This window comes from Passer montanus, unplaced genomic scaffold, assembly GCF_014805655.1.
Source record: "Passer montanus isolate IOZ18808 unplaced genomic scaffold, ASM1480565v1 scaffold119, whole genome shotgun sequence".
Lineage (NCBI taxonomy): Eukaryota > Metazoa > Chordata > Aves > Passeriformes > Passeridae > Passer > Passer montanus.
The window spans coordinates 53,294-76,322 of record NW_024358611.1 but is presented as its reverse complement, the minus strand read 5'-3'; the positions used below and the strand labels follow the sequence as shown (position 1 = coordinate 76,322).

Sequence of the window (23,029 nt, the reverse complement as noted above, 5' to 3'; positions counted from 1 at the left end):
ACCACATGGATCTGAAAATTTGATTTCAGGGAGTTAAAACACCTGCCTGGAAAAGCTGGAGGTAAAAGACTTTACTTGATGGAAAGGGAAAATAAAACAAGAACTCCACTTTGATTCTGGTAAGAGTTTAACTTCCCCTCTTTTCAAAAAGCTTTGAAAATGAGAAGATTAAGTCACAACTTTATCAAGAAGAGTTCCTGTTTCCGTGCCTGCCCCAACCCCAAGGTTTTGCCTCCTGCCACTGCAAGTTTTCACAAACCTACTCCTAAATTTCCAATTCTCCTGACAATTCCTCCCCTACTTTCCTCTGACACGCCTCCCACTCAGAAAAATATTCCCAAAATTCCTTTTTTTCCTGTAGTTTTGCCTTTGTTAAAAGATCTGTTTGGTTTTGGTGGGGTTGCAGAGGCTGAACCCTTCAGGAGGAGACCTCAGAGCACCTCAAGGTGTGCAAACAGCTCCAGGTGAAGGGCTGGAGGAGGAAACTGCCTCAAGCTGTGCCAGGGGAGCTCCAGGCTGGAATTCAGAGGGAATTTCCTGATGGAAAAGCTGTTAAACATCAGAAGGGGCTGCCCAGGGAGCCCTGGAGGTGTCCAAGGAACAACACCCAGCTCTGGGCTGGTGACAAAGTGAGGATCCCTCACAGGCTGGACCCCATGATCCCAAAAATCTTTTCCAGCCTAAATGATCCTGTGAACTTTAAAATCATGAAGAGGCTGAGCTGGAGAAGAGGAGAAAAAAATCCCCAAAACCAACTCCTGATAACACAGAAAAACTGAGATTCACTCGCCCTGAGCCAGCATTTCCATCCCTCTGTAAGCACCCCAAAAATGACCCCCAAATTGTCTTCTCCTGAGACGAAAGGTCACCTCCACCTACTGCTGATGTTGTTCCCTATTAAAAATAAACACGGGGAGATGAAAAGACTCTGTTCATGCTCTTGCCCAAGGAGGCAGTGCGAGTCACGACACCGAGCAGAACAAAAGGCTCTCTGTTCCTGGGAGGTGCTTCACAAAAACGCTGCTGAACAGCTCCAGGAGGAAAAGGAAAAGGGCACGAGGAGGCCTGGCAGCCAAACTGATGGCAGTGATTCAGTGCTGGGAAATCCAAGAGAAGGAAGAGAGAAATGCTTGCTCAGGAAGAGATCAACTCTTCTGGTCCTTGGCCTTGCCACGCGGGTGTTGTGACCTTAAAGATGCTCTGGTTGCAGCCACAAAGTTCATCCTCCAAGGGATGAAACCAAAGCAGAGATGGAATATGCAGATTTTCCCCACTCTAAATGATTTTCTTAGCAATCCTCACTTCTGGTTACAAAGCAAGAGCAGTAACTCAAATTATAAGTACACCACAGAACAAGGGTTCCAATTTCAGCACTGGAGATAATAAACCAAATTATTTCATTTTACACAGACTGTTATTTGGGAAGTGGCTTTGCAGGATTGAAACCAAATTACTTGGGGTGATCTTTCCCCCGTTCTGTTTATTTATACATTCTGTTCTTTGATCTGAACAGGAAACATCCTGATAAACTCAGAGGGGGAAGGAGGGAACTTTCCTCCCCTCGGGCTCCTGGGAAGAGAGCGATGCTCTGACTCCCAATCGCTGCTGCAGTTCCCGGGTGGAAGCAGCTGCCCCGGGGCACATCCCGAGCTGCTCTTTGTCCTCAATCTCCCGGCCTTTGATGGAGCTCGCCGTTCATTAGGGAAAAAAAAATAATCGGGAGTTGTGTCTCAAAGGGCAGAACGCCCTGGAGAATGGGATCTGCTTTGGATTTAACTGCAGACAGCTCCTGCTTCCACTGAGCACTTCAGCATCCTGCTCTTACAAGCACAATCGGTTTCCTTGAGACTCGAAAAATTTATTTTCCATCATCCCAGACCCCTGTGAAGCTCCCTGGATTCCCTGGATCCTGGTGCTCACACTCCAGATGTTTGTTCCAGGTTCACACCTGAGCCGAGGAGCTGCTGGAATAAAACAACAAAATCCAGCCTCAACCCTGGAATAAAACAACCAAATCCAGCCTCAACCCTGGAGTAAAACAATCAAATCCAGCCTCAACCCTGGAATAAAACACCCAAATCCAGCCTCAACCCTGGAATAAAACACCCAAATCCAGCCTCAACCCTGGAATAAAACAATAAACTGCAGCCTCAACCCTGGAATAAAACACCCAAATCCAGCCTCAACCCAAACTGCTGCATCCTAAAGAAAATCAGGGAATGTTCTCACAGGCACAGCAGAGCACAGAGCAGGGATTTGGGGCAGGACTTGGCAGAAAATCAGGACCATTTCTGCTTTTCTATTTCCCCACCCACTGTGCCACGAAACCGAAGGTGGCAGCGAGGGGCCAAGGAGTGAGTTTGTTTCTGGAACCGACCCAACTCCACGTTTGCCTGGCACTGCAGAGCCTTTACTCTCATTTCTGAAGGCACAAGGTGACTTTGCCCCAGCCTGCTCCCAGTGCTGGGTGCCAAGGCACGTTCAGTGAGAATTCCTGGCACGGGGCACACCCCAGCTTACCTCAGCACCTACTTCCCTGGTGAGAAACTGAATTATTTTTTGAATTATTTCTGGTTTCTTGCAGCGTTACAAAGCCAAAAGGGGCACAGCTCTGGCTGCCTGTTGAGCTTTCCCCCTTCAGCATGGAATAAAGCCATTCCAAATTATCTGTATAAAGCTTTTCAATATCCCACATCTCATCATTTGATGGCAGCTGGAAAAATCCTGATGGCCATGAGGATCAGACTGACACAGCACTGCTTTAGGGGCTGGGAAGGGAAAAAAAAAATAACTTTTTTTTACCTTAGCACTGAAATAAATGTCTGCATTTAAAGAGTTACTTAAGAAACCCCAACAATTAAACAAAAGACAAGTAGTTACTGTGGGTTTAAATGATATTTTTTCCATGCTCTGGGTTGAGCTAGGCACTCACCCTGTTATTTACTGTAAAACCCAAGGCCAATTATTTAACCTGCTTTGCTCTGAGAGGGCAGCAACCATAAAAAACCATCCCAAGCTTTCTGTCTGCAGAAAGGTTAATTTCTGCAGAAAAAAAACCCAGGAGGATAAAGATGGAAGCAGTTAAAGGACAGGGAATGACATTAATCTGTGCCTGTAGGTCCAAACAGCGAAGCCATCTGCTCCTGTTCTTTAAAGATCCCTGCTGCATTTTAAATCCCAAAGTTCCTCTGGAAGAGGGCGTCCATCTGTCAGTCTGCACTTCTCCTGGACGGGGGATTTGTGCTCTGGGAGTGGGGGCTCCATTTCCATTGGCAGGGTTGGTGGCAGCTCAGAGGGTTTGGGATTGTTCCTTCCTCTCCTTGTGCCTGCTGTGATGGGCTGGGGAGAATTCCAGAGGGATTTGATCAGGGAAATCACCCACAAATAAACCCAGCACCCTCTGGACTACATTTCAGATACTGTTAAATAAAGACATTTTGCCTGGGTGAGGAAGAGACTCTGGGGCAGGAGCTTGTTGTTTTTTAAATGTTGTTCAAATGCTGGTTTTTAAACGTTGTTCAAATGCTGTTTTTCACAGGAATGACACATCCCCATCTCCTGCAAGGATGACATTCCCAGTGGGAGTGTGATCACAGCTCCCAGCCTGCTGGGAAAAGCTCCAGGGCTGCTGGCACCGTGGGGAGGGGAAGGAGACCCGCACTGAGAAGTGGAGCAACAACAATCTTCTCCCTCTCCCTCTCATTCTCCTCCTTCTCCTTCTCCTTGTCCTTCTCTCTGTCCTTCTCCCTTCTCCTTCTCCCTTTTCTCCTCCTCCTTCTCCTTCTTCTTCTCCTTCCTCCTCCTCCCTCTCCTTCTCCTCCTCCTTCTCCTTTTCCTCTTCCTCCATCTCCTTCTTTTTCTCCCTCTCCTTCCTTTTTCTTCTTCTCCCCTTCCTCCTCCATCTCCTTCTCCTCCTCCCTCTCCTTTTCCATCCTCTCCTTCCCCCTTTCCTTCTCCTTCTTCTGCTCCTCCTTCTCCTTCTCCCTCTCCCTCTCCTCCTTCCTCCTCCCCTCCTTCTCCCATCCCTCCTTCTCCTTCTTCTCCTCCCTCTCCCTCTCCTTCTCCTTCCTCCTCCCCCCTCTCCTCCTTCTCCTTTTCCTCCTCCTCCATCTCCTCCTTCTCCTTCTCCCCTTCTCCTTCTCCCCCTCCTCCTCCCTCTCCTTCTCCTTCCCTTTCTTCTCCTTCTCCTCCTTCTTCTCCCTCTCCCTCCATCTCCTTCTCCTTCCCTCTCTTCTCCCTCTCCTCCTCTTTCCTCTTCCTCCCTTCTCCTCCTCTTCCTCCTTCTTCCTTCCTTCCTTCCTTCCTTCCTTCCTTCCTTCCTTCCTTCCTTCCTTCCTTCCTTCCTTCCTTCCTTCCTTCCTTTCCTCCTCCTCCCTCTCCTTCTCCTCCTCCTTCTCCTTTTCCTCTTCCTCCATCTCCTTCTTTTTCTCCCTCTCCTTCCTTTTTCTTCTTCTCCCCTTCCTCCTCCATCTCCTTCTCCTCCTCCCTCTCCTTTTCCATCATCTCCTTCCCCCTTTCCTTCTCCTTCTTCTGCTCCTCCTTCTCCTTCTCCCTCTCCCTCTCCTCCTTCCTCCTCCCCTCCTTCTCCCATCCCTCCTTCTCCTTCTTTTCCTCCTCCCTCTCCTTCCTTCTCCTTCTCCCCTCCTCCTTCTCTTCCTCCCTCTCCTTCTCCTCCTCTCTCTCCTTCGTCCTTTTCCTTCCTTCCTTCCTTCCTTCCTTCCTTCCTTCCTTCCTTCCTTCCTTCCTTCCTTCCTTCCTTCCTTCTTGCCGAGCAGAGGAGGAAAAGCTTTTGGTGGGATTTGCTCAAGGATCTGACACCGACTGGATGGAATTCCCAGCCAGATCAGTTCTTCAGTGCTCAAGGAAAAAAAAGGAATTTCCATAAATCACAAATGGGATGGAAAATACAGATAAAACAGCCAAAACTGCTTGCCACTCCCTTGGAATTCTGGAATAAATGCCCTGAAGATTTCTCCAAGAAGGAATCACCATCCTGCCTTCCCTGGCTGCACTCGGGACCAGCAGCTCCTTGGGAATTGGTTAAATGAGGGAATTTGGCTGAATTTTGCTCCTAGGAAAAGAAATCCCCCCTAAATCCTTCAAGGAATGATCCTGGAATATCCACACAATTTCTGCCCAAATTAAACCCCAAAAGTACTCAGGGGATAAAATGATGCATGTCCGTGGAAATTCCCCAAAAAAGGGTTTTTTTGGTGTTGGGAAGGAGCAGAGCACGGCCCTGATCCACTCCAGCAATACCCATAAAAAACGTGATGCAAACTGAAGTGAAGAACATCATCTGTGGGATTAAAGTTGTACAAATGATTCTGGATAATGAACAAAACGTGCCTGCAATAATATTTTAACAGCTGTGCCTCAATCCAGCACTGTTAAATCCATATTTCACGTTGGATGGGAGAGAAAATTTACACCTTTGGGCCTCAAAATTCAGGATATTTCACAGAGAAATGATTTAAATGTATAATTTAGAATTAAATTCTAATACAGAGATTGTATTTTTTCCCCTCATGCTGGCGTTCCAGGCAGGCTGCACTGCCAGTCCAGGACACTGAGCTGGTTTTTTTGGTGGAAACAATTAAAAATAAAATAATTCAGGATGGTTTTCTGCACAAAGTCTGTCTCCCTGAATGCTGGAATCACAGAATCCTGGAGTGGTTTGGGTGGGAAGGGACCTCAAAGCTCATCCAGGTCCAACTTTGACACCTCCCACCACCCCCAGGCTGCTCCAGCCTGGCCTTGGACACTTCCAGGGATGGAGCAGCCAGGAATTCTCTGGGAATTCCATCCCCACCCTCAGGGAAGGAATTTATTCCTCATTTCTCTGCATTTACTGGAGTAGGATCCATCCAAATCAATCTGCTCCACCACCAAACCTCAGCTGGGCAGCACCTCCCATTTAATTCCAAATTTATTCCACCACAGCTTTTCCTTCCCCAAGAATAATTATTTCACAATTTTTAACTCCAGACTATTTTGTTTTTGAGGATTCTCAGGGTCTGGAGATTATTTTCAGCCAATTTCCAACAGCAGAAAAGTAAAGCTGCAGCACTCAGCCCTCTTCCCATGCATTAATTGGGAAGATGTGGCCAGATTATGACAAAATCCAGATTTTACTCAGGAAAACCTGGAAATTTACCTGGAATTTTGGGTGGAAAACTAAGAGTGTTTCTCTCAGTGTGCCCTGGGGCTCCAGACAAAATCATCCTGAACTGTGAGCAAGCCAATAAAGTCACTACAGAAATACAAAGTGAGCTTTAGCTGAAGCTCAGGAATAATTTCCCAATTTTGGGATCAGCCATGGAATTCTCCCAACGTGCCACCTGCACAGCTGGACACAAAAACCAGGAAATGAGGTTGGTTTGGGGGAAAACTTCCGTTTTTAGAATGAGATTTTCCTTTTTTTTCATGATTATAATTCTGCAGCAAGCCTGTAGGCTTTGAATAAACACTGGCTGAATTTATTGGATTTATTTTTAATTTTTCAAAGAAATTGTCCATCCCAAAATCGATTTCTTTTACCCAATCAAGGAACTACAAACAGGCCTCTCCATTCACCAGACAACAATACAGAACAGAAAACCTGAGACTGAGAACGCCCCAATTTACTCCAACGGATTAAACGCAAATTAATTTACGCTTCCAAATAGGGGAACTAAGATAATTAGTGGGCGACTTCGATTTTTAAACTCCTATTTCTAGCAAACATGTGCGAACACAGCAGCTGTAAATTAAAATTTCAGATTCATCAGGCAACACTCTGCCTTCCATTCAGTGCCGAGTTAATGAGGTCACAGCTGAACGCCACAGGGGCAAAGAATTCCAAATAATTGCAATTGTATCCCACTTTTCCACAGCTGTTATCCACCAGTCCTGAAATCCTCATCAAAACCATCAAGCTGAGGGCAAACCCAAGCCCCTGATTTGATTTTTGCAGTTAATAATTCACCAGATAAATATTGGAAGGGATTCCCACGGTGCCTCCATGTATTTGTTTCTGCCCTAAAAGGGGTTTTTTTAGGGCTCTCAAAATAATTAATGAATGTTTTGCCCTCAAAAGTGCAGGATTTTCTCCCTGTTGAGGCTGGGGGTTTGTTCCCAGCTCTCTTCTGTACCACGGGCAGAGTTTTGGGGGAAATCTCTGGAACACTCACAAGCAGCACGAGCCCAAACAATAATTAGTAAGAGAGAGGAAAAAGATGATCATCCTGAACTGTGAGCAAGCCAATAAAGTCACTTTAGGTGAGGTTTAGCTGAAGCTCAGGAATAATTTCCCAATTTTGGGATCAGCCATGGAATTCTCCCAACGTGCCACCTGCACAGTTGGACACAAAAACCAGGAAATGAGGTTGGTTTGGGGGAAAACTTCCGTTTTTAGAATGAGATTTTCCTTTTTTTTCATGATTATAATTCTGCAGCAAGCCTGTAGGCTTTGAACAAACATTGGCTGAATTTATTGGATTTATTTTTAATTTTTCAAAGAAATTGTCCATCCCAAAATCGATTTCTTTTACCCAATCAAGGAACTACAAACAGGCCTCTCCATTCACCAGACAACAATACAGAACAGAAAACCTGAGACTGAGAACGCCCCAATTTACTCCAACGGATTAAACGCAAATTAATTTACGCTTCCAAATAGGGGAATTAAGATAATTAGTGGGCGACTTCGATTTTTAAACTCCTATTTCTAGCAAACATGTGCGAACACAGCAGCTGTAAATTAAAATTTCAGATTCATCAGGCAACACTCTGCCTTCCATTCAGTGCCGAGTTAATGAGGTCACAGCTGAACGCCACAGGGGGGGACGGGGGCAAAGAATTCCAAATAATTGCAATTGTATCCCACTTTTCCACAGCTGTTATCCACCAGTCCTGAAATCCTCATCAAAACCATCAAGCTGAGGGCAAACCCAAGCCCCTGATTTGATTTTTGAAGTTAATAATTCACCAGATAAATATTGGAAGGGATTCCCACGGTGCCTCCATGTATTTGTTTCTGCCCTAAAAGGGGTTTTTTTTAGGGCTCTCAAAATAATTAATGAATGTTTTGCCCTCAAAAGTGCAGGATTTTCTCCCTGTTGAGGCTGGGGGTTTGTTCCCAGCTCTCTTCTGTACCACGGGCAGAGTTTTGGGGGAAATCTCTGGAACACTCACAAGCTTCACAAGCCCAAACAATAATTAATAAGAGAGAGGAAAAAGATGATGCAACTGCTCTGCAGAGGAGAATTCCCAATTATTTCCCAGTTAAACAGAATAAATAAAAGTAAGAATGTGTGGATGGACCCCTTTTTGAAGAGTAAATTACCTAAAAATGTCAGGATGGGGATGGGATGTCCTGCAGGTGAGAATGGAAAGGGGGAAATCAGGGAAAGCAGGAAAGGCTGCACGGAATTCCTCGAGGTGGGAAAGGCAAGGGCAGTGGCTTTTCTGGCTGAATCACTCCAAAATCCCACAAAAGTGTCCAAAAGGCTGGGAAGGGAAGAGCCGAGCGGGGATGAAGGGCAGGGATGGGGCAGCAGAGCGGGGAGGAGGCTCCGAGCATCCCTGAACCCTCAGCCCTCCCCTCCCTCCCTGCTCCCGGCTCAGGGATGAGGCACAGATCAAAAATGTTCTTTTCTGCTGGCTCAGCTCCTGCCAGGACACCCCAAAGGCAGCGAGCCCCCTCCGTGACCCTGGGACCTTCCAGGCAGCCCCTGCGAGGTGGGAGGGGAGGCAGAGGAGAGGTTTGAAAAGCCTGGAAGTTCGGAATTCCCAGACAAAAGAGCCCTGCCTCCCGTGGTGCCAGGGAAAAGGGCCGCTGGAGATGGAGAATTGGCTTTTTTTTGTGTGTGGTGTTGCTTAATGAAGGTTTTTCTGAGGAATGGTGTGCTAAAGGAAAAGGAAAGAAAATGTCTTAGCCACGAGATTTGGAGGAGAGATTCCCAAATAATTCCTTTTTCTTGGACGTGAGGTAAAGAAGAATTGGATAATCTGGCATTCAAAAAGGCACCTGAAAGCAAAGTGATTTCCCTGTCCCTTAATGCATTTACACCAAACCTTATAATTTATCACATTTGGAAAACACTCAGATGAAATGTTGCCATCCCACGATATTTTTGTTTCCTTGCTGGTTTTTTTCCCTTTATTACCGAAATCCAAGGTATCTTTATCTTTAATAAATCCAACTTTATCACCTCATTATCCCCTGTGGTTCCACCTCCGGGTTGAACCTGCACTTTGGGGGTTAAAAGGTGGAATAAGGAGGGGAAAATGAATTCTCAGGGGCAGGGATTCAGCTCTGCTGGTTCTCAAGGACGTGCAATTCACCCACTCCCCCACAAGGCACAACGCAGATAATTGACAGTCTGATTGGGTTCCTTATGGAGTGGAAAATATGGAATACGTGTGAGTTTTCAGCGAGAAATGTTAAAAACATGAGGGATGTTTTTAGAGCTGAGGGGGGGAAATGACAACCAGAGTTGTGTCTCCCTGAACTCATAAATTTATAAAGAAAGATGTTTCTGCTCGCTCAGCGCCACGGACACGCCAACTTTTGTCCTACAAATCAAGAAACGGGGAATACAAAGGAGTTTACAAATGGAAAGCAACTTTCAGCAGATACATTTCGGGCTGCACAAAGATGGAAGCACAAGGAGCCTTCCTGCCCTCGTTCCAATTCAGATTCAGCAGCCCTTTGTGCTTCTCTTTTCAGATTTCCCTCCCCGTTTCCATGGGAACCCCCGGCTGGATGGAGGGATGGAGCAGGAGGGAGCGAGTCAAAGGGCAGCATTTGGCTCGGGATGCCAACCTTTGTCCCCCCACAAAAGGGGGGTAACCATAGGGACAGCTCCGAGAGGAGCCGGGGGGGAATCCCGGCCAGGATCAAGACGTGGGAGGGAAATGGGAAAGGAGGTGCTGAAAACGCGGTGCCAGGGCTTTCTGAAGTCTTAAAAATAAAGCAAAATGGAGAAAACTTGAAGGGTTGAGCATGCAGCTTCGTGCTGGTTCTGTGTCTGTTAATTGCATTAAATTGGGTGATGGGAGATGCCAGAGAAAATGGGAAGTGACTCCCAAATCCAGCAGGAGAATTGAATATTCTCCTGGAAAATGCTGATAATCCCCTCCAGGTGTTTTGTCAGTCTAGGAGAACTGCACCTCATCCATCTACCCCATAAAGCCAGAAATAGCTGCTCCATAAAAATAAAAATAAAATAAAATAAAAATAAAAATAAAAATATGGCACTATGGCACCTTCTGATTATTGCACCTCGTAAAAGGAGGACGAGCCCTGTGAAACCACAGAGAGGAAAACTTGTTGTGTCTTCAGCACGAAGAGCAGGGCGTGTAAAAGCAGCAGGTGGTTTATTGAAGATAAAAATAACCACAAAACCCCAAAAAACAACAGCAAATTCTTCACGCCGTGCTCAGTTCATGTGACTGCCGGATGTTCTTCTGAATGTCAGTTTGGGGAGAAAATGGACAAATTTGGGGAATAGCACAAAGCTCCTCCAGAGGAGGTCACAGCAAGGGCTGGAATTCCCAGGGAAGTGGGAGGATCCCTGGAAGTGTCCAAGGAAAGGCTGGAGCAAGCTGGGAGAGTGGAAGGTGTCCCAGATCCATAAAAACCATCTGAGCTTCCTCTAAACTCACCAATGTCTCCCAAAAGAAAGGAAAATGCAGCCAGGCCAGCAAGACAAATGTTTCTGACAGCTGCTCCTTGGGGGTGAAGTTGTTCCAGATTTATTCCTTGTCTCACTCGGGTGTGGTTTTCCCTCTGGATCCATCCATGCTGTAACTGGAAGCACCATCAGGCACCAGGAAAAGCAGGGAAAAGCCAATTTCCAGCACAAAAAGCACATCCCAGCCAAGCCAAGCATTATTCATTGCCTATTTTCTGCACAAAAACCACACAAAGGTGGGAAGGAATATCTGTGACCCCGCAGTGGGCGAGGCTGCTAAAATCCAAACCAAACATTCCCAAACTGCTCCAGCAGCACCACATTCCCTGGCACCTCCATCTACATTTGCCAAGCTCCAGCTCACGTGTTTTGTTATTTAACCATTCCAAATAAATGTTTGTTCCACCTTCCCCAGTGATTCCCCCTCAAGGCTGCAGCAGCTGCTGCAGAAGGAGGCACAAGCAGAGCCATCTGCCTCCTGACCCTGATAAATCCCCTGGGAATACATCCTGATTGAGACGTGCAGCAGTGGCTTTCAACTGAATCTTTACAGAAAAGCCTTTTTTTTTTTTTTTTCCCTTATGTTTGCACTAAGCCATTAAGGCTTAACTTGGTTCTCCCATTTCAGCTCGGATGGGAATTCATCTGGGATTCAAGGAAATGTCTTTTTTTTTTTTCCCCCCTATATTTGCACTAAGCCATTAAGGCTTATGGGAATTCATCTGGGATTCAAGGAAATGTGGATGGGGGGGCAGAGCTCATCTGGTTTGGCATTTTAACAACACCCCAAAACCTTCATTCTCTTCTTTTTTAACTCTCACTGCCACAGTCAGCATTTTAAAAACACTCATCTCGTTCTCATTAATCAATATAAAAGACTAAAAATCAGTATTTCCTGAATTATTCCTTGGAGAACAGGTGTTAGGCAGGGTGGAAAACTCAGGGTTTGTCACACTGTGATTTTGTTTCAATATTTGGGCACTGGGGATCTCCAGGCAGGAGTCTGAGCCCTGGTGTGCTCTGTGTTTGCCTCAGAAGGAAATCTCTTTTTGCTGTTGGTGCTTCCAGGCTGCCCAGCCCTGCTTTCAGGGACTGAAGGAACATTTTTTATGTTCCATGTGGTTGTTCCATGCAGGAAGGATCCATCCCACCTGGAAATGCCAGCAGGGACACCTCCCACTGTCCCAGGCTGCTCCAACCCGCCCCTGGACACTTCCAGGGATCCAGGGGCAGCCACAAATTCTCTGGGAATTCCATTCCAGGGCCTCACCACCCTCACAGAGAGGAATTCCTTCCCAAAATCCCACCCAATCCTCCCCTCTGGCAGTGGGAAGCCATTCCCTGTGTCCCCTCAACTTTTGGAATTACCACGTCCCCAAACACAACTCACACAGCAGCAGCAGCAGCCCCAGAATTTATTTTATATTTTATATCTATTTTATAAATAACAATTAATAAATCATCTGGAATAAATTCCAGAATTTATTCCTGATTATTTATTCCTGGGCATGACTTTGTCTGGCTGAACTGCTTCCAAAGCTTCCCAAAGATTCCTTTTCCCTTTTTTTCCTCCAGCCTCCCCCAATCTCAGAGCAGGACCATGGATCACAGAGCCCAGGGTTTTATCTGAGTGAAAATTTTTTTTTATCACCTCCCGTGGCTGCTCCTCCTGTCCAAACAGCCAAAATTATTCCCTGCTCATGGAATTTGCAATGTTCACTCAGAGCCCACTGGATTTTCCTGTGAAAGGGATGCAGCTGATGGCTCTGACACGAGGCACTGCTCCCTCAGGAATCTTGGTTTACAGAATTGTCAGATGTGATCATTTTTGTACAAAACCCGCTCGGTTTTGTACAGCTCTGGTTCTTCCCAAATGATTCCTTCCCTTCCCACCAAGGATTTCAGCTCTCCATGGCATTCCTGCCCTTTGCAGATGGAGCCTGAAATGCTGCATTTCACACAGCCATCAGATTTATGTGCCTGAGTTCCAGGAGTTTGGGAGGCACAACTGAGGAAATCAGAAAGCCAAGGAGAGCTGTGAAATTTGGGATGTGGTGAACAGGGAAGGCACAAGAAGAAAAGGAATTAAGGGGGTCAGAAATTAAGGATTTCCCACTCTAAGTTCTCCCCAGCCTTGGGGATTTTTAGGAGAGAAACCTGTCCCACCTCTGCTGGAAAAATTCCTCTTGTCCCAGATGCTGAGACTGAGCTGGGAATAAATCCAGCCATGCCTTCTGATGATGCCATTTTAACACACTCTGGTTCTTTTCTAACTAAAAAGAAAGGTGAGAAAATGGACCAAGACTCCAAAGGCAGCAAGGGCACACAGACCTTGCAGCTCTGTGAGCACCAAAACAGGCAAGAAAGCACTAAATCTGAAAAATCAGATCTAGTTGGATCTTCTGTGGCAAATTCACTTTTAAATATTCCAAAATTCCATTTGGGGGGTTTATTTATATCAATGCCCGGGTCAGCACACAAGTGGAAATCACACTGTGCTCTTCCAACTTTTTTCCCCTCATGCTGCAAACCCCAAATCAACTTCAGGATAACCCAATCCCTCAATTTTCCCTTTTTTTTTTTCATCTCCTGGCCAACCCAGCTGCATCCTGAGGCCTTTGGGGAAGGGAGATTTTATCCTTGAGTTTTTACCCCTGAGATTTTATCCTTGGGTTTTTACCCCTCAGTTTTTATCCCTGAATTTTCACAGGGAAGATGGGAATGGAGGGCAGAGGAAGAGCCATTATCTCCCTGGCCATATGGTGACTGCACCAGCTCCTTCTCAGAGCCTCTGACCTCCAGTTGAATCCCAAAACCCCTCAGGTTCAGCCCCAGCCACGTCTGGCTGCTGTCCCTTAAAGCCCCTTTGATCCCCCACCATCATTTGTGGGGTCCCATAAAACAACAGGGTGAGGAGGAAGAAGTGCTGACAGCTTACTTAATTCAAAAAGCTCATTTAATTCAATCACCAAATTAAACTGCTTTTCTTCATCTGCGACAAAAGCTGTCGTGGAATGGCTTCGACAGGGCACCAAATTCCACGTTTTTCTGACCAAAAAGTTGGCTCACAAAGGGCAGAAAACCCCACAGCTCGCTGCTCCTGCAGCCAATCCTTCAAGGCCAAAGGAATGAGGAGGGGAAAAAGGGGAAAAAATTCTTTGGAGCAATGAGAATCCCAGAGATGGGAAAACATCGGGGATTTCAGGTCAGCTCCCTGCGGGGCAGAGGGGAAATTGGATTTTTTTGGCAGCTCAGGATTTATGGGACACGCAGGTCACAGCATCCTTGGGAATACGTGGGAGGGCATTTCTGGGGAGGAATATTTGGGAGGGGAGTTTTGGAGGGAATTTTGGGAAGGAATATTTGGGAGGGAATATTTGGGAGGGAATATTTGTGAGGGAATATTTGGGAAGGAATTTTTTGGGGGGAATTTTTGAAGGAATTTTTGGGAAGGAATTTTTGGGGAGGGAATATTTGGGGGGGAATTTTTGGGAAGGAATATTTGGGAGGGAATTTTTGGGAGGGAATTTTGGGAAGGAATATTTGGGAGGGAATTTTTGGGAAGGAATATTTGGGAGGGAATATTTGGGGGGGAATTTTTGGGAGAGAATATTTGGTGAGGGAATATTTGGGAGGGGATTTTGGGAAGGAATATTTGGGAGGGAATTTTTGGGAGGGAAGTTTTGGGGGGGAATTTTTGGGAAGGAATATTTGGTGAGGGAATATTTGGGAGGGGATTTTGGGAAGGAATATTTGGGAGGGAATTTTTGGGAAGGAATTTTTGGGAAGGAATATTTGGGAGGGGAGTTTTTGGAGGGAATTTTTGGGAAGGAATATTTGGGAGGGGAGTTTTTGGAGGGAATTTTTGGGAAGGAATATTTGGGAGGGAATATTTGGGAAGGAATTTTTGGGGAGGGAATATTTGGGAAGGGAGTTTTTGGGAGGGAATTTTTGGGAGGGGAGTTTTTGGAGGGAGTTTTTGAGGAGGGAATATTTGGGAGGGAATTTTTGGGGAGGGAATTTTTGGGAAGGAATTTTTGGGGAAGGAATATTTGGGAAGGGGAGTTTTTGGGAGGGAATTTTTGGGGAATTTTTGAAATAATTCCCATTTCATTCCCTGCTGTAGGCAGGTAGGATTGGTGCTTATCCTCTGCCAAAAGCACCAAGATCCTTCAGGAATATTTGGGAAGGAATTTTTGGGGAATTTTTGAAATCATTCTCATTTCATTCCCTGCTGTAGGCAGGTAGGATTGGTGCTTATCCTCTGCCAAAAGCACCAAGACCCTTCAGGAATATTTGGGAATAAAGGGAGATCTACAGAAACCCTTCCCTGGGGAGGGGGGGAGGCTGTGGGACAGAATTCCCGGGGGATTCGTGCCTGTCCCACCCCTGCAGTGTCCCAGGCCAGCCTGGGGCAGGGGAGGTGCCCGGCTGGAACTGGAGCAGCTCTGATCTTTCCTTTATCCCAAAATTTCTGGGATTCCCTGATTTTGCTGCTTCTCTAACCTGATGGTGTGACTTTAATATAATTATGACAGAATTACATCAGCTTAAAGTCTGAAAAATGCAATTTACCTGATTTTTTCACGAAATAATCAGTAATTTTTTAAGCAATCAGCAGTATTGGAGGAGAAGCCCACTGAATCTATTGATGACAGGACAGCAGCTACAATAATTCTATTTTTGTTTCACTGCACCCTTTTCAGCACAAACCAGCTGAATTTTTCTTGGGTTTTTAAATTTTTTTAATTTTTTTTTTTAGTCAGGAACTGCTGTGCAAAACAAGATTTACAAAGCCTCCCCTCCAGTGCACAGAATGAATCACCCTGGTTGAGTTTCTCCATTATTTTGTGCTCACAGCAACCAGGGAGAAGGACTTGGAGAGCAGAAATGTTCCCAGAAAATGAACATTTAACAGCATTTGAGTGCTGAGTCATTAAATAACAACACCTAAAAAAGCCAAATAATAAAAATATTTTCTCTTCTCAAGCAGATATTAAAGTGCAATCTAAGTTAATACAAAAAAAGGGGAATATATTTATGAAAATATGTGGATTTTCAGTCTTTTTTTTTTCTATTTTTGTTTCACTGCACCCTTTTCAGCACAAACCAGCTGAATTTTTCTTGGATTTTTAAATTTTTTAATATTTTTTTTTAGTCAGGAACTGCTGTGCAAAACAAGATTTACAAAGCCTCCCCTCCAGTGCACAGAATGAATCACCCTGGTTGAGTTTCTCCATTATTTTGTGCTCACAGCAACCAGGGAGAAGGACTTGGAGAGCAGAAATGTTCCCAGAAAATGAACATTTAACAGCATTTGAGTGCTGAGTCATTAAATAACAACACCTAAAAAAGCCAAATAATAAAAATATTTTCTCTTCTCAAGCAGATATTAAAGTGCAATCTAAGTTAATACAAAAAACGGGAATATATTTATGAAAATATGTGGATTTTCAGTCTTTTTTTTTGGTTCCAAAAACTCTGAATTGGGGGAACTGAATCTTGTTAAATCTTTGTTTTCCTCACAGCATTCACCTTGACTCAGAAGGGCCCACAATCCATCCTTAAAAGCTGATTTACCCCCTTAAAAGCTGATTTACATCCTTAAAAGCTGATTTACATCCTTAAAAGCTGATTTACATCCTTAAAAGCTGATTTTTTTTGGCAAAAAGGGAGTGTTGAGCACTGAGGATGGCTTTGGTGTGAATTGCAGCCTTTTGTGCCGGGGAATTCCTGCTTTGAACTCGAATTTTTGCACTCAGAGGGCAGAGAAGCAACGCTGAGCCCTCCTCAGTTCCCCTCTCCCAGGCAGAAAGCTCCCACAAAAATCGGGATAATTGCTCCAGGATTGCTCTGGCTCCACGGAATTATTCCTTTCCAAAAATGGGTTTGAAATAAAAATTATGTTTTTTACAGTTGTGTGAAAGCATGGGTTTAAGGTGCGACAAAAAGGCTGAAAAATGAGCAGGATTTTGGCCATTATCAGGGGGAAAAAAATGGGATTTTAAATCATAAATGGTGTCCACACCCCGGGGGATGTGCCCTGGAAAAGGATGAGGTGGGGGAAAAATGAGAGGGGAAGGAAATTCAAATTATCCCAGGAATGAAGCAGCAAAATCGCAGGGAGGAAGGGCAGTGCAGGGAGAAAGGTGGAAGGGGAAAAGCCTGGGGTACAAAAAGTGAGGATCCCAACCCCTCAGGAGGGTTGGATTCCAGGAGAACCCAAAGGGGGAGGGAAGGAAAGCAGCAAAAAAGGGTTTAAAATGGGCTGGAGAATGAAGAAATGAATGAAATAATGAAATGTCAGCGTGGTTTGGGTGGGAAGGGGCTGAAACCCCAGCCCTGAAGCTCCAGCCCCTCCTGGGACAGGCGCAGGGAGGCTCGGGAGTCTGGGCTGGGGCCTCGGACCCGCCGGGCCCGGTTCTGCAACACAATTCATCCCTTTGCTCTATTTTGTGACTAAATTCATCCCTTTGCTCTATTTTGTAACTCAATTCATCCCTTTGCTCTATTTTGTGACTAAATTCATCCCTTTGCTCTATTTTGTAACTAAATTCTCTGCTTTGGATGGATTTCATAACTAAATTCACTGCTTTGGATGGATTTCATAACTAAATTCTCTGCTTTTGATGGATTTCATAACTAAATTCTCTGCTTTGGATGAATTTCATAACTAAATTCTCTGCTTTGGATGGATTTCATAACTAAATTCTCTGCTTTGGATGGATTTCATAACTAAATTCTCTGCTTTGGATGAATTTCACAACAAAATTCACTCATTTTGCTCAATTTTACAGTAAAATTCACTCATTTTGCTCTATTCCACAATAAAATTCACTCCTTTTGCTCCATTTTATAACAAAATTCACTGCTTTGGATGAATTTCATAATAAAATTCTCTCCTTTTGATGAATTTCATAACTCCAGTTTATAACAAAATTCACTCCTTTTGATAAATTTTGCAACAAAACTCAACTAATTTTGCTCTATTTCACAAGAAAATTCCCTCCTTTTGCTCCACTTTACAACAAAATTCCCTCATTTTGCTCCACTTTACAACAAAATTCCCTCATTTTGCTCTATTTCATAACAAAATTCACTCATTTTGCTCTATTTAATAACAAAACTCAACTCCTCTTGCTCCATTTCACAACAAAATCCACTCATTTTTCTGAATTTTACAACAAAATTCACTTCTTTTGCTCTATTTCATACCAAAATTCCCTCCTTTTGCTCCATTTCACACAAAATTCCCTCATTTTGCTCTATTTAATAACAAAACTCCTTTTGCTCCATTTCACAACAAAATCCACTCATTTTTCTGAATTTTACAACAAAATTCACTTCTTTTGCTCTATTTCATACCAAAATTCCCTCCTTTTGCTCTAATTCACAACAAAATTCCCTCCTTTTTCTCCATTTCACCACAAAATTCCCTCATTTTGCCTATTTCACAAGAAAATTCCCTCATTTTGCTCCACTTTACAACAAAATTCCCTCATTTTGCTCCACTTTACAACAAAATTCCCTCATTTTGCTCCACTTTACAACAAAATTCCCTCATTTTGCTCCACTTTACAACAAAATTCCCTCATTTTGCTCTATTTCATAACAAAATTCACTCATTTTGCTCTATTTAATAACAAAACTCCTTTTGCTCCATTTCACAACAAAATCCACTCATTTTTCTGAATTTTACAACAAAATTCACTTCTTTTGCTCTATTTCATACCAAAATTCCCTCCTTTTGCTCTAATTCACAACAAAATTCCCTCCTTTTTCTCCATTTCACCACAAAATTCCCTCCTTTTGCTCTAATTCACAACAAAATTCCCTCATTTTGCTCCATTTCACTCCAAATTCCCTCCTTTTGCCCCATTTCACACAAAATTCCCTCATTTTGCTCCATTTCCCACCAAATTCCCTCCTTTTGCCCCATTTCACACAAAATTCCCTCATTTTGCTCCATTTCCCACCAAATTCCCTCCTTTTGCCCCATTTCACACAAAATTCCCTCATTTTGCTCCATTTCCCACCAAATTCCCTCCTTTTGCCCCATTTCACACAAAATTCCCTCATTTTGCTCCATTTCCCACCAAATTCCCTCCTTTTGCCCCATTTCACACAAAATTCCCTCATTTTTCTCCATTTCACCCCAAAATTCCCTCCTTTTGCTCCATTTCACTCCAAATTCCCTCATTTTGCCCCATTTCCCCCCAAATCCCCTCCTTTTGCCCCATTTCACACAAACCCACCCTTTGCTCCAGGTATCACATCTGCACCCCACCCCAAGGCACACCCCAGCCCACGCCCGCAGCTCCCCCAAGGAAATTTTAGGGAAAAAAACCTCAATTTGTACAAAACCCACCACACTGAATTCCATATCCTCCACACAAAGATAATATTTGTATTGTTGAACCAGAACAATGGGATTCAGGTTTGTGCTGTCGGGAAGAGCAGTCCAGGATGAAAAACCAGAATTATTCTTTCATTTCTCACAGATTTATCCATAAAGCTTCACAGGCACTTCAAAAAACACAAATAAACCAAAGCTGCACAACGGAATTTGGAACAGGCTGAGAGCAAGGATTTGATTAATATTCTGAATTTTCATCATTTTAATCTCACCACAGAGTCCCTTAAAATTCTGAATTTCCATTCACTTTAATCTCATCAGAGAATCCCTTAATAACCTGAATTTCCACTCATTTTAAACTTATCACAGAATCCCTTAATATTCTGAATTTCCATTCATTTTGATTTTTATCACAGAATTCCTTAATATTCCGAATTTTCATCACTTTAATCTCATTACAGAGTCCCTTAATATTCTGAATTTTCATCATTTTAATCTCATCACAGAATCCCTTAATAACCTGAATTTCCATTCATTTTAATCTCATCATAGTATCCCTTAATATTCTGAATTTCCACTCATTTCAATCTCATCACAGAATCCCTTAATAACCTGAATTTCCATTCATTTTAATCTTATCATAGTATCCCTTAATATTCTGAATTTCCACTCATTTCAATCTCATCACAGAATTCCTTAATATTCTCAATTTTCATTCATTTTAATCTCATCACAGAATTCCTTAATAATCTGAATTTCCATTCATTTTAATCTTATCATGGTATCCCTTAATATTCTGAATTTCCAAGCATTTTATTGTCACCACAGAATTCCTTAATATTCTGAATTTCCATTCATTTTGATTTTTATCACAGAGTCCATTAATATTCTGAATTTTCATCATTTTAATCTCATCACAGAATCCCTTAATATTATGAATTTCCACTCATTTCAATCTCATCACAGAATTCCTTAAAATTCTGAATTTCCATTCATTTTGATTTTTATCACAGAATCCCTTAATATTCTGAATTTTCATCATTTTAATCTCATCACAGAATACCTTAATATTCTGAATTTCCATACATTTTATTGTCACCACAGAATTCCTTAATATTCTGAATTTCCATTCATTTTAATCTCTCTATAGAATTCCTTAATATTCTGAATTTTCATCATTTTAATCTCTCCACAGAATCCCTTAATATTCTGAATTTTCATCATTTTAATCTCATCACAGAATCCCTTCATATTCTCAATTTCCACTCATTTTAATCTTATCATGGTATCCCTTAATATTCTGAATTTCCATTATTTTAGTCTTATCACAGAATACCAAGTGAGGAAACTCCTTGGGCAGGATGAAAAACACTGAAAAAGCCTTGAATAAATCAGATTTCAGGTATTTAAAACAACAAGCACACCCAGGGCATTTCCCACCCAGTGATATTCAGTTAGGCAGAACCTGTAGCCATGAGATATTTTGATATTTAGGGTTAAATTTCAATTATTCATTACCTTGATTTTTTTTTTTCCCCTCCCACTTTGGATTCTCTTATTATTGGTGAAGGCTGAAATTCAATAGATGAAGATATATTTATGAAAATAATAAATATATATGAATGGGAAATATGTAATAAATCAATATGAATACAAATAAATATGGATTTGTGAAGAAATCAGGTTTACCTCCATGGCCAGAGCTGCTGTTTGCATCAATATTAATTCAAATAAATATGGATTTATGAAGAAATGATAAATTTTACCTCCATGGCCAGAGCTGCTGTTTGCTGGTCATAGTGGTTGGGCATGAAGGTGGGGTTGGAAATATGGAATAAATCAATAAATATATAGGTAAATAAATAGGTATACCTATTTATTTAATACCTATAAATACCTATTTATTTAATACCTATAAATATAGGTAAATAAATAAATAGGTAATAAACAAATAAATATGGATTGATGAAGGAAATCAGGTTTACCTGCATGGCCAGAGCTGCTGTTTGCATCAACATTAATACAAATAAATATGGATTTATTAAGAAATCAGGTTTACCTCCATGGCCAGAGCTGCTGTTTGCTGGTCGTAGTGGTTGAGAAGGTTGGCCATGAAGGTGGGGTTGGAAATATGGAATAAATCAATACAAATAAACACAGATTTATGAAGAAATCATAAATTCTACCTCCATGGCCATGGCTGCTGTTTGCTGGTCGTAGTGGTTGGGCATGAAGGTGGGGTTGGAAATACAAATAAATCAATACAAATAAATACGGATTTATGAAGAAATGACAAATTTTACCTCCATGGCCAGAGCTGCTGTTTGCTGGTCGTAGTGGTTGAGCAGGTTGGGCATGAAGGTGGGGTTGGAAATACAAATAAATCAATACAAATAAATATGGATTTATGAAGAATTCAGGTTTACCTGCATGGCCAGAGCTGCTGTTTGCATCAACATTAATACATATAAATACGGATTTATGAAGAAATCACAAATTTTACCTCCATGGCCAGAGCTGCTGTTTGCTGGATAAATCAATATTAATACAAATAAATACAGATTGATGAAGAATTCAGGTTTACCTCCATGGCCAGAGCTGCTGTTTGCTGGATAAATCAATATTAATACAAATAAATACAGATTGATGAAGAATTCAGGTTTACCTCCATGGCCAGAGCTGCTGTTTGCATCAATATCAATACAAATAAATATGGATTGATGAAGAAATGACAAATTTTACCTCCATGGCCAGAGCTGCTGTTTGCATCAATATTAATACAAATAAATATGGATTTATGAAGAATTCAGGTTTACCTCCATGGCCAGAGCTGCTGTTTGCTGGTCGTAGTGGTTGAGCAGGTTGGGCATGAAGGTGCTGTTGTAGGGCAGGTCCTGGCACATCCTGAGCACGATGGGCTCGCAGGAGAACAGGCTGTGCCCCGCTGCGGGGCACCCCCAGAGCCCCAAAAGCCACAGGGAGCACAGTGCCCACCCCACAGCCATGCTGCCAGCCCAGCACATCTTCCAGCTCCTCGTGGATCCCGAATTTCCTTCACCAAAACATTCCCAGGCTTTGCTGGTGGTTCCTCCCAGCTGGAAGAGTTTCTGTGCTCAACATCCTCGGCTCGATCCAGGCAGCTTCCAGGAGAAATCTTCTTTTTTTAATCCACTCTCATGAATTCAATGTTGGGATTTCAACCACATTCCCACACTGTGGAGCCCATGGTGACAGCGCAGCGCTCCAGGGGCTTCCTGCTTTTTTTTTGTTTTCCTGGAAAACCTGGAGCACAAAACACACCAGAGAGAAGCCACTGAGAAACCTGGAAATCCCTGAAAATATTAAAATATTTTACCTCAGCTCCTAAGCTGGCAGTCAAGTTCTCCTACAAGGTCCTTCTGGGAGTGATAATTCTGATTTTTTTTTTAATTTCTGGAGCAGATTAATGGAAGGAAAGCTCCCAAAATGGTGAAAACATGGGGATCATGCAGATGGGGACAGGATATTTTTAGAAAACCCCACACCTCCAGCCTGGCCCCACTGAAACCAGGCTGGCTGTGACTCAGTGCCACCGATAGCATCTCGCTCCCTGAGTGCTGAGGAATAATTCTCAAACAAAAACACAAATCCAGCCACCAGCACCACCAAGGCCACAAGTCCCAGCTCGCCACCGGCCTGCCCAGGGAGCTTTGGCCAGCTGGGCTCAAATGTGGCATTTTAATCTTTTAATCTGCTTTTTTTTGGTGGTGTTGTTGTTGTCCCAAACCCATTTTAATTGCACACAGCCCCAACAATACAAAATAAAATCCATTTTTAACAATAATTTTGTCTTGTAATGGTAAAATTTGCAAAATCCAGCTTCAAAACAGATGATTTAAAGTGAATTGTTGTTCAAGAAGTAACAGAAATTTAGAAAACCCCAAATATTCCCAAGCACAGATCTGAACAGATTCCCAACCTTGAGAAAACAGAGTTTTTCCTCAGAAAAAGTTTT

The 23,029-nt window shown here is 43.1% G+C and overlaps 1 protein-coding gene across 4 annotated transcripts in view; it reads right to left on the bottom strand.

Moving 5' to 3' along the window:
• Window positions 1–22,314, bottom strand: part of FZD3 (frizzled class receptor 3) — a 53,361-nt gene extending 31,047 nt beyond the window's left edge. For 2 of the 4 annotated variants that reach the window (XR_005626365.1, XM_039697643.1), the window contains exon 1: window positions 21,852–22,314. Coding sequence is in view for 3 of the 4 variants with exons in the window: in XM_039697643.1 (XP_039553577.1) it covers window positions 21,852–22,058 (207 nt within the window). In the remaining variant the exon portion in view is untranslated. Of the gene's footprint in view, window positions 1–21,221; window positions 21,260–21,338; window positions 21,393–21,851 lie in introns of those variants that run through there. The other 2 variants (XM_039697644.1, XM_039697645.1) reach the window with 2 other exon arrangements.
• Between the last annotated feature and the right edge of the window lie 715 nt (window positions 22,315–23,029).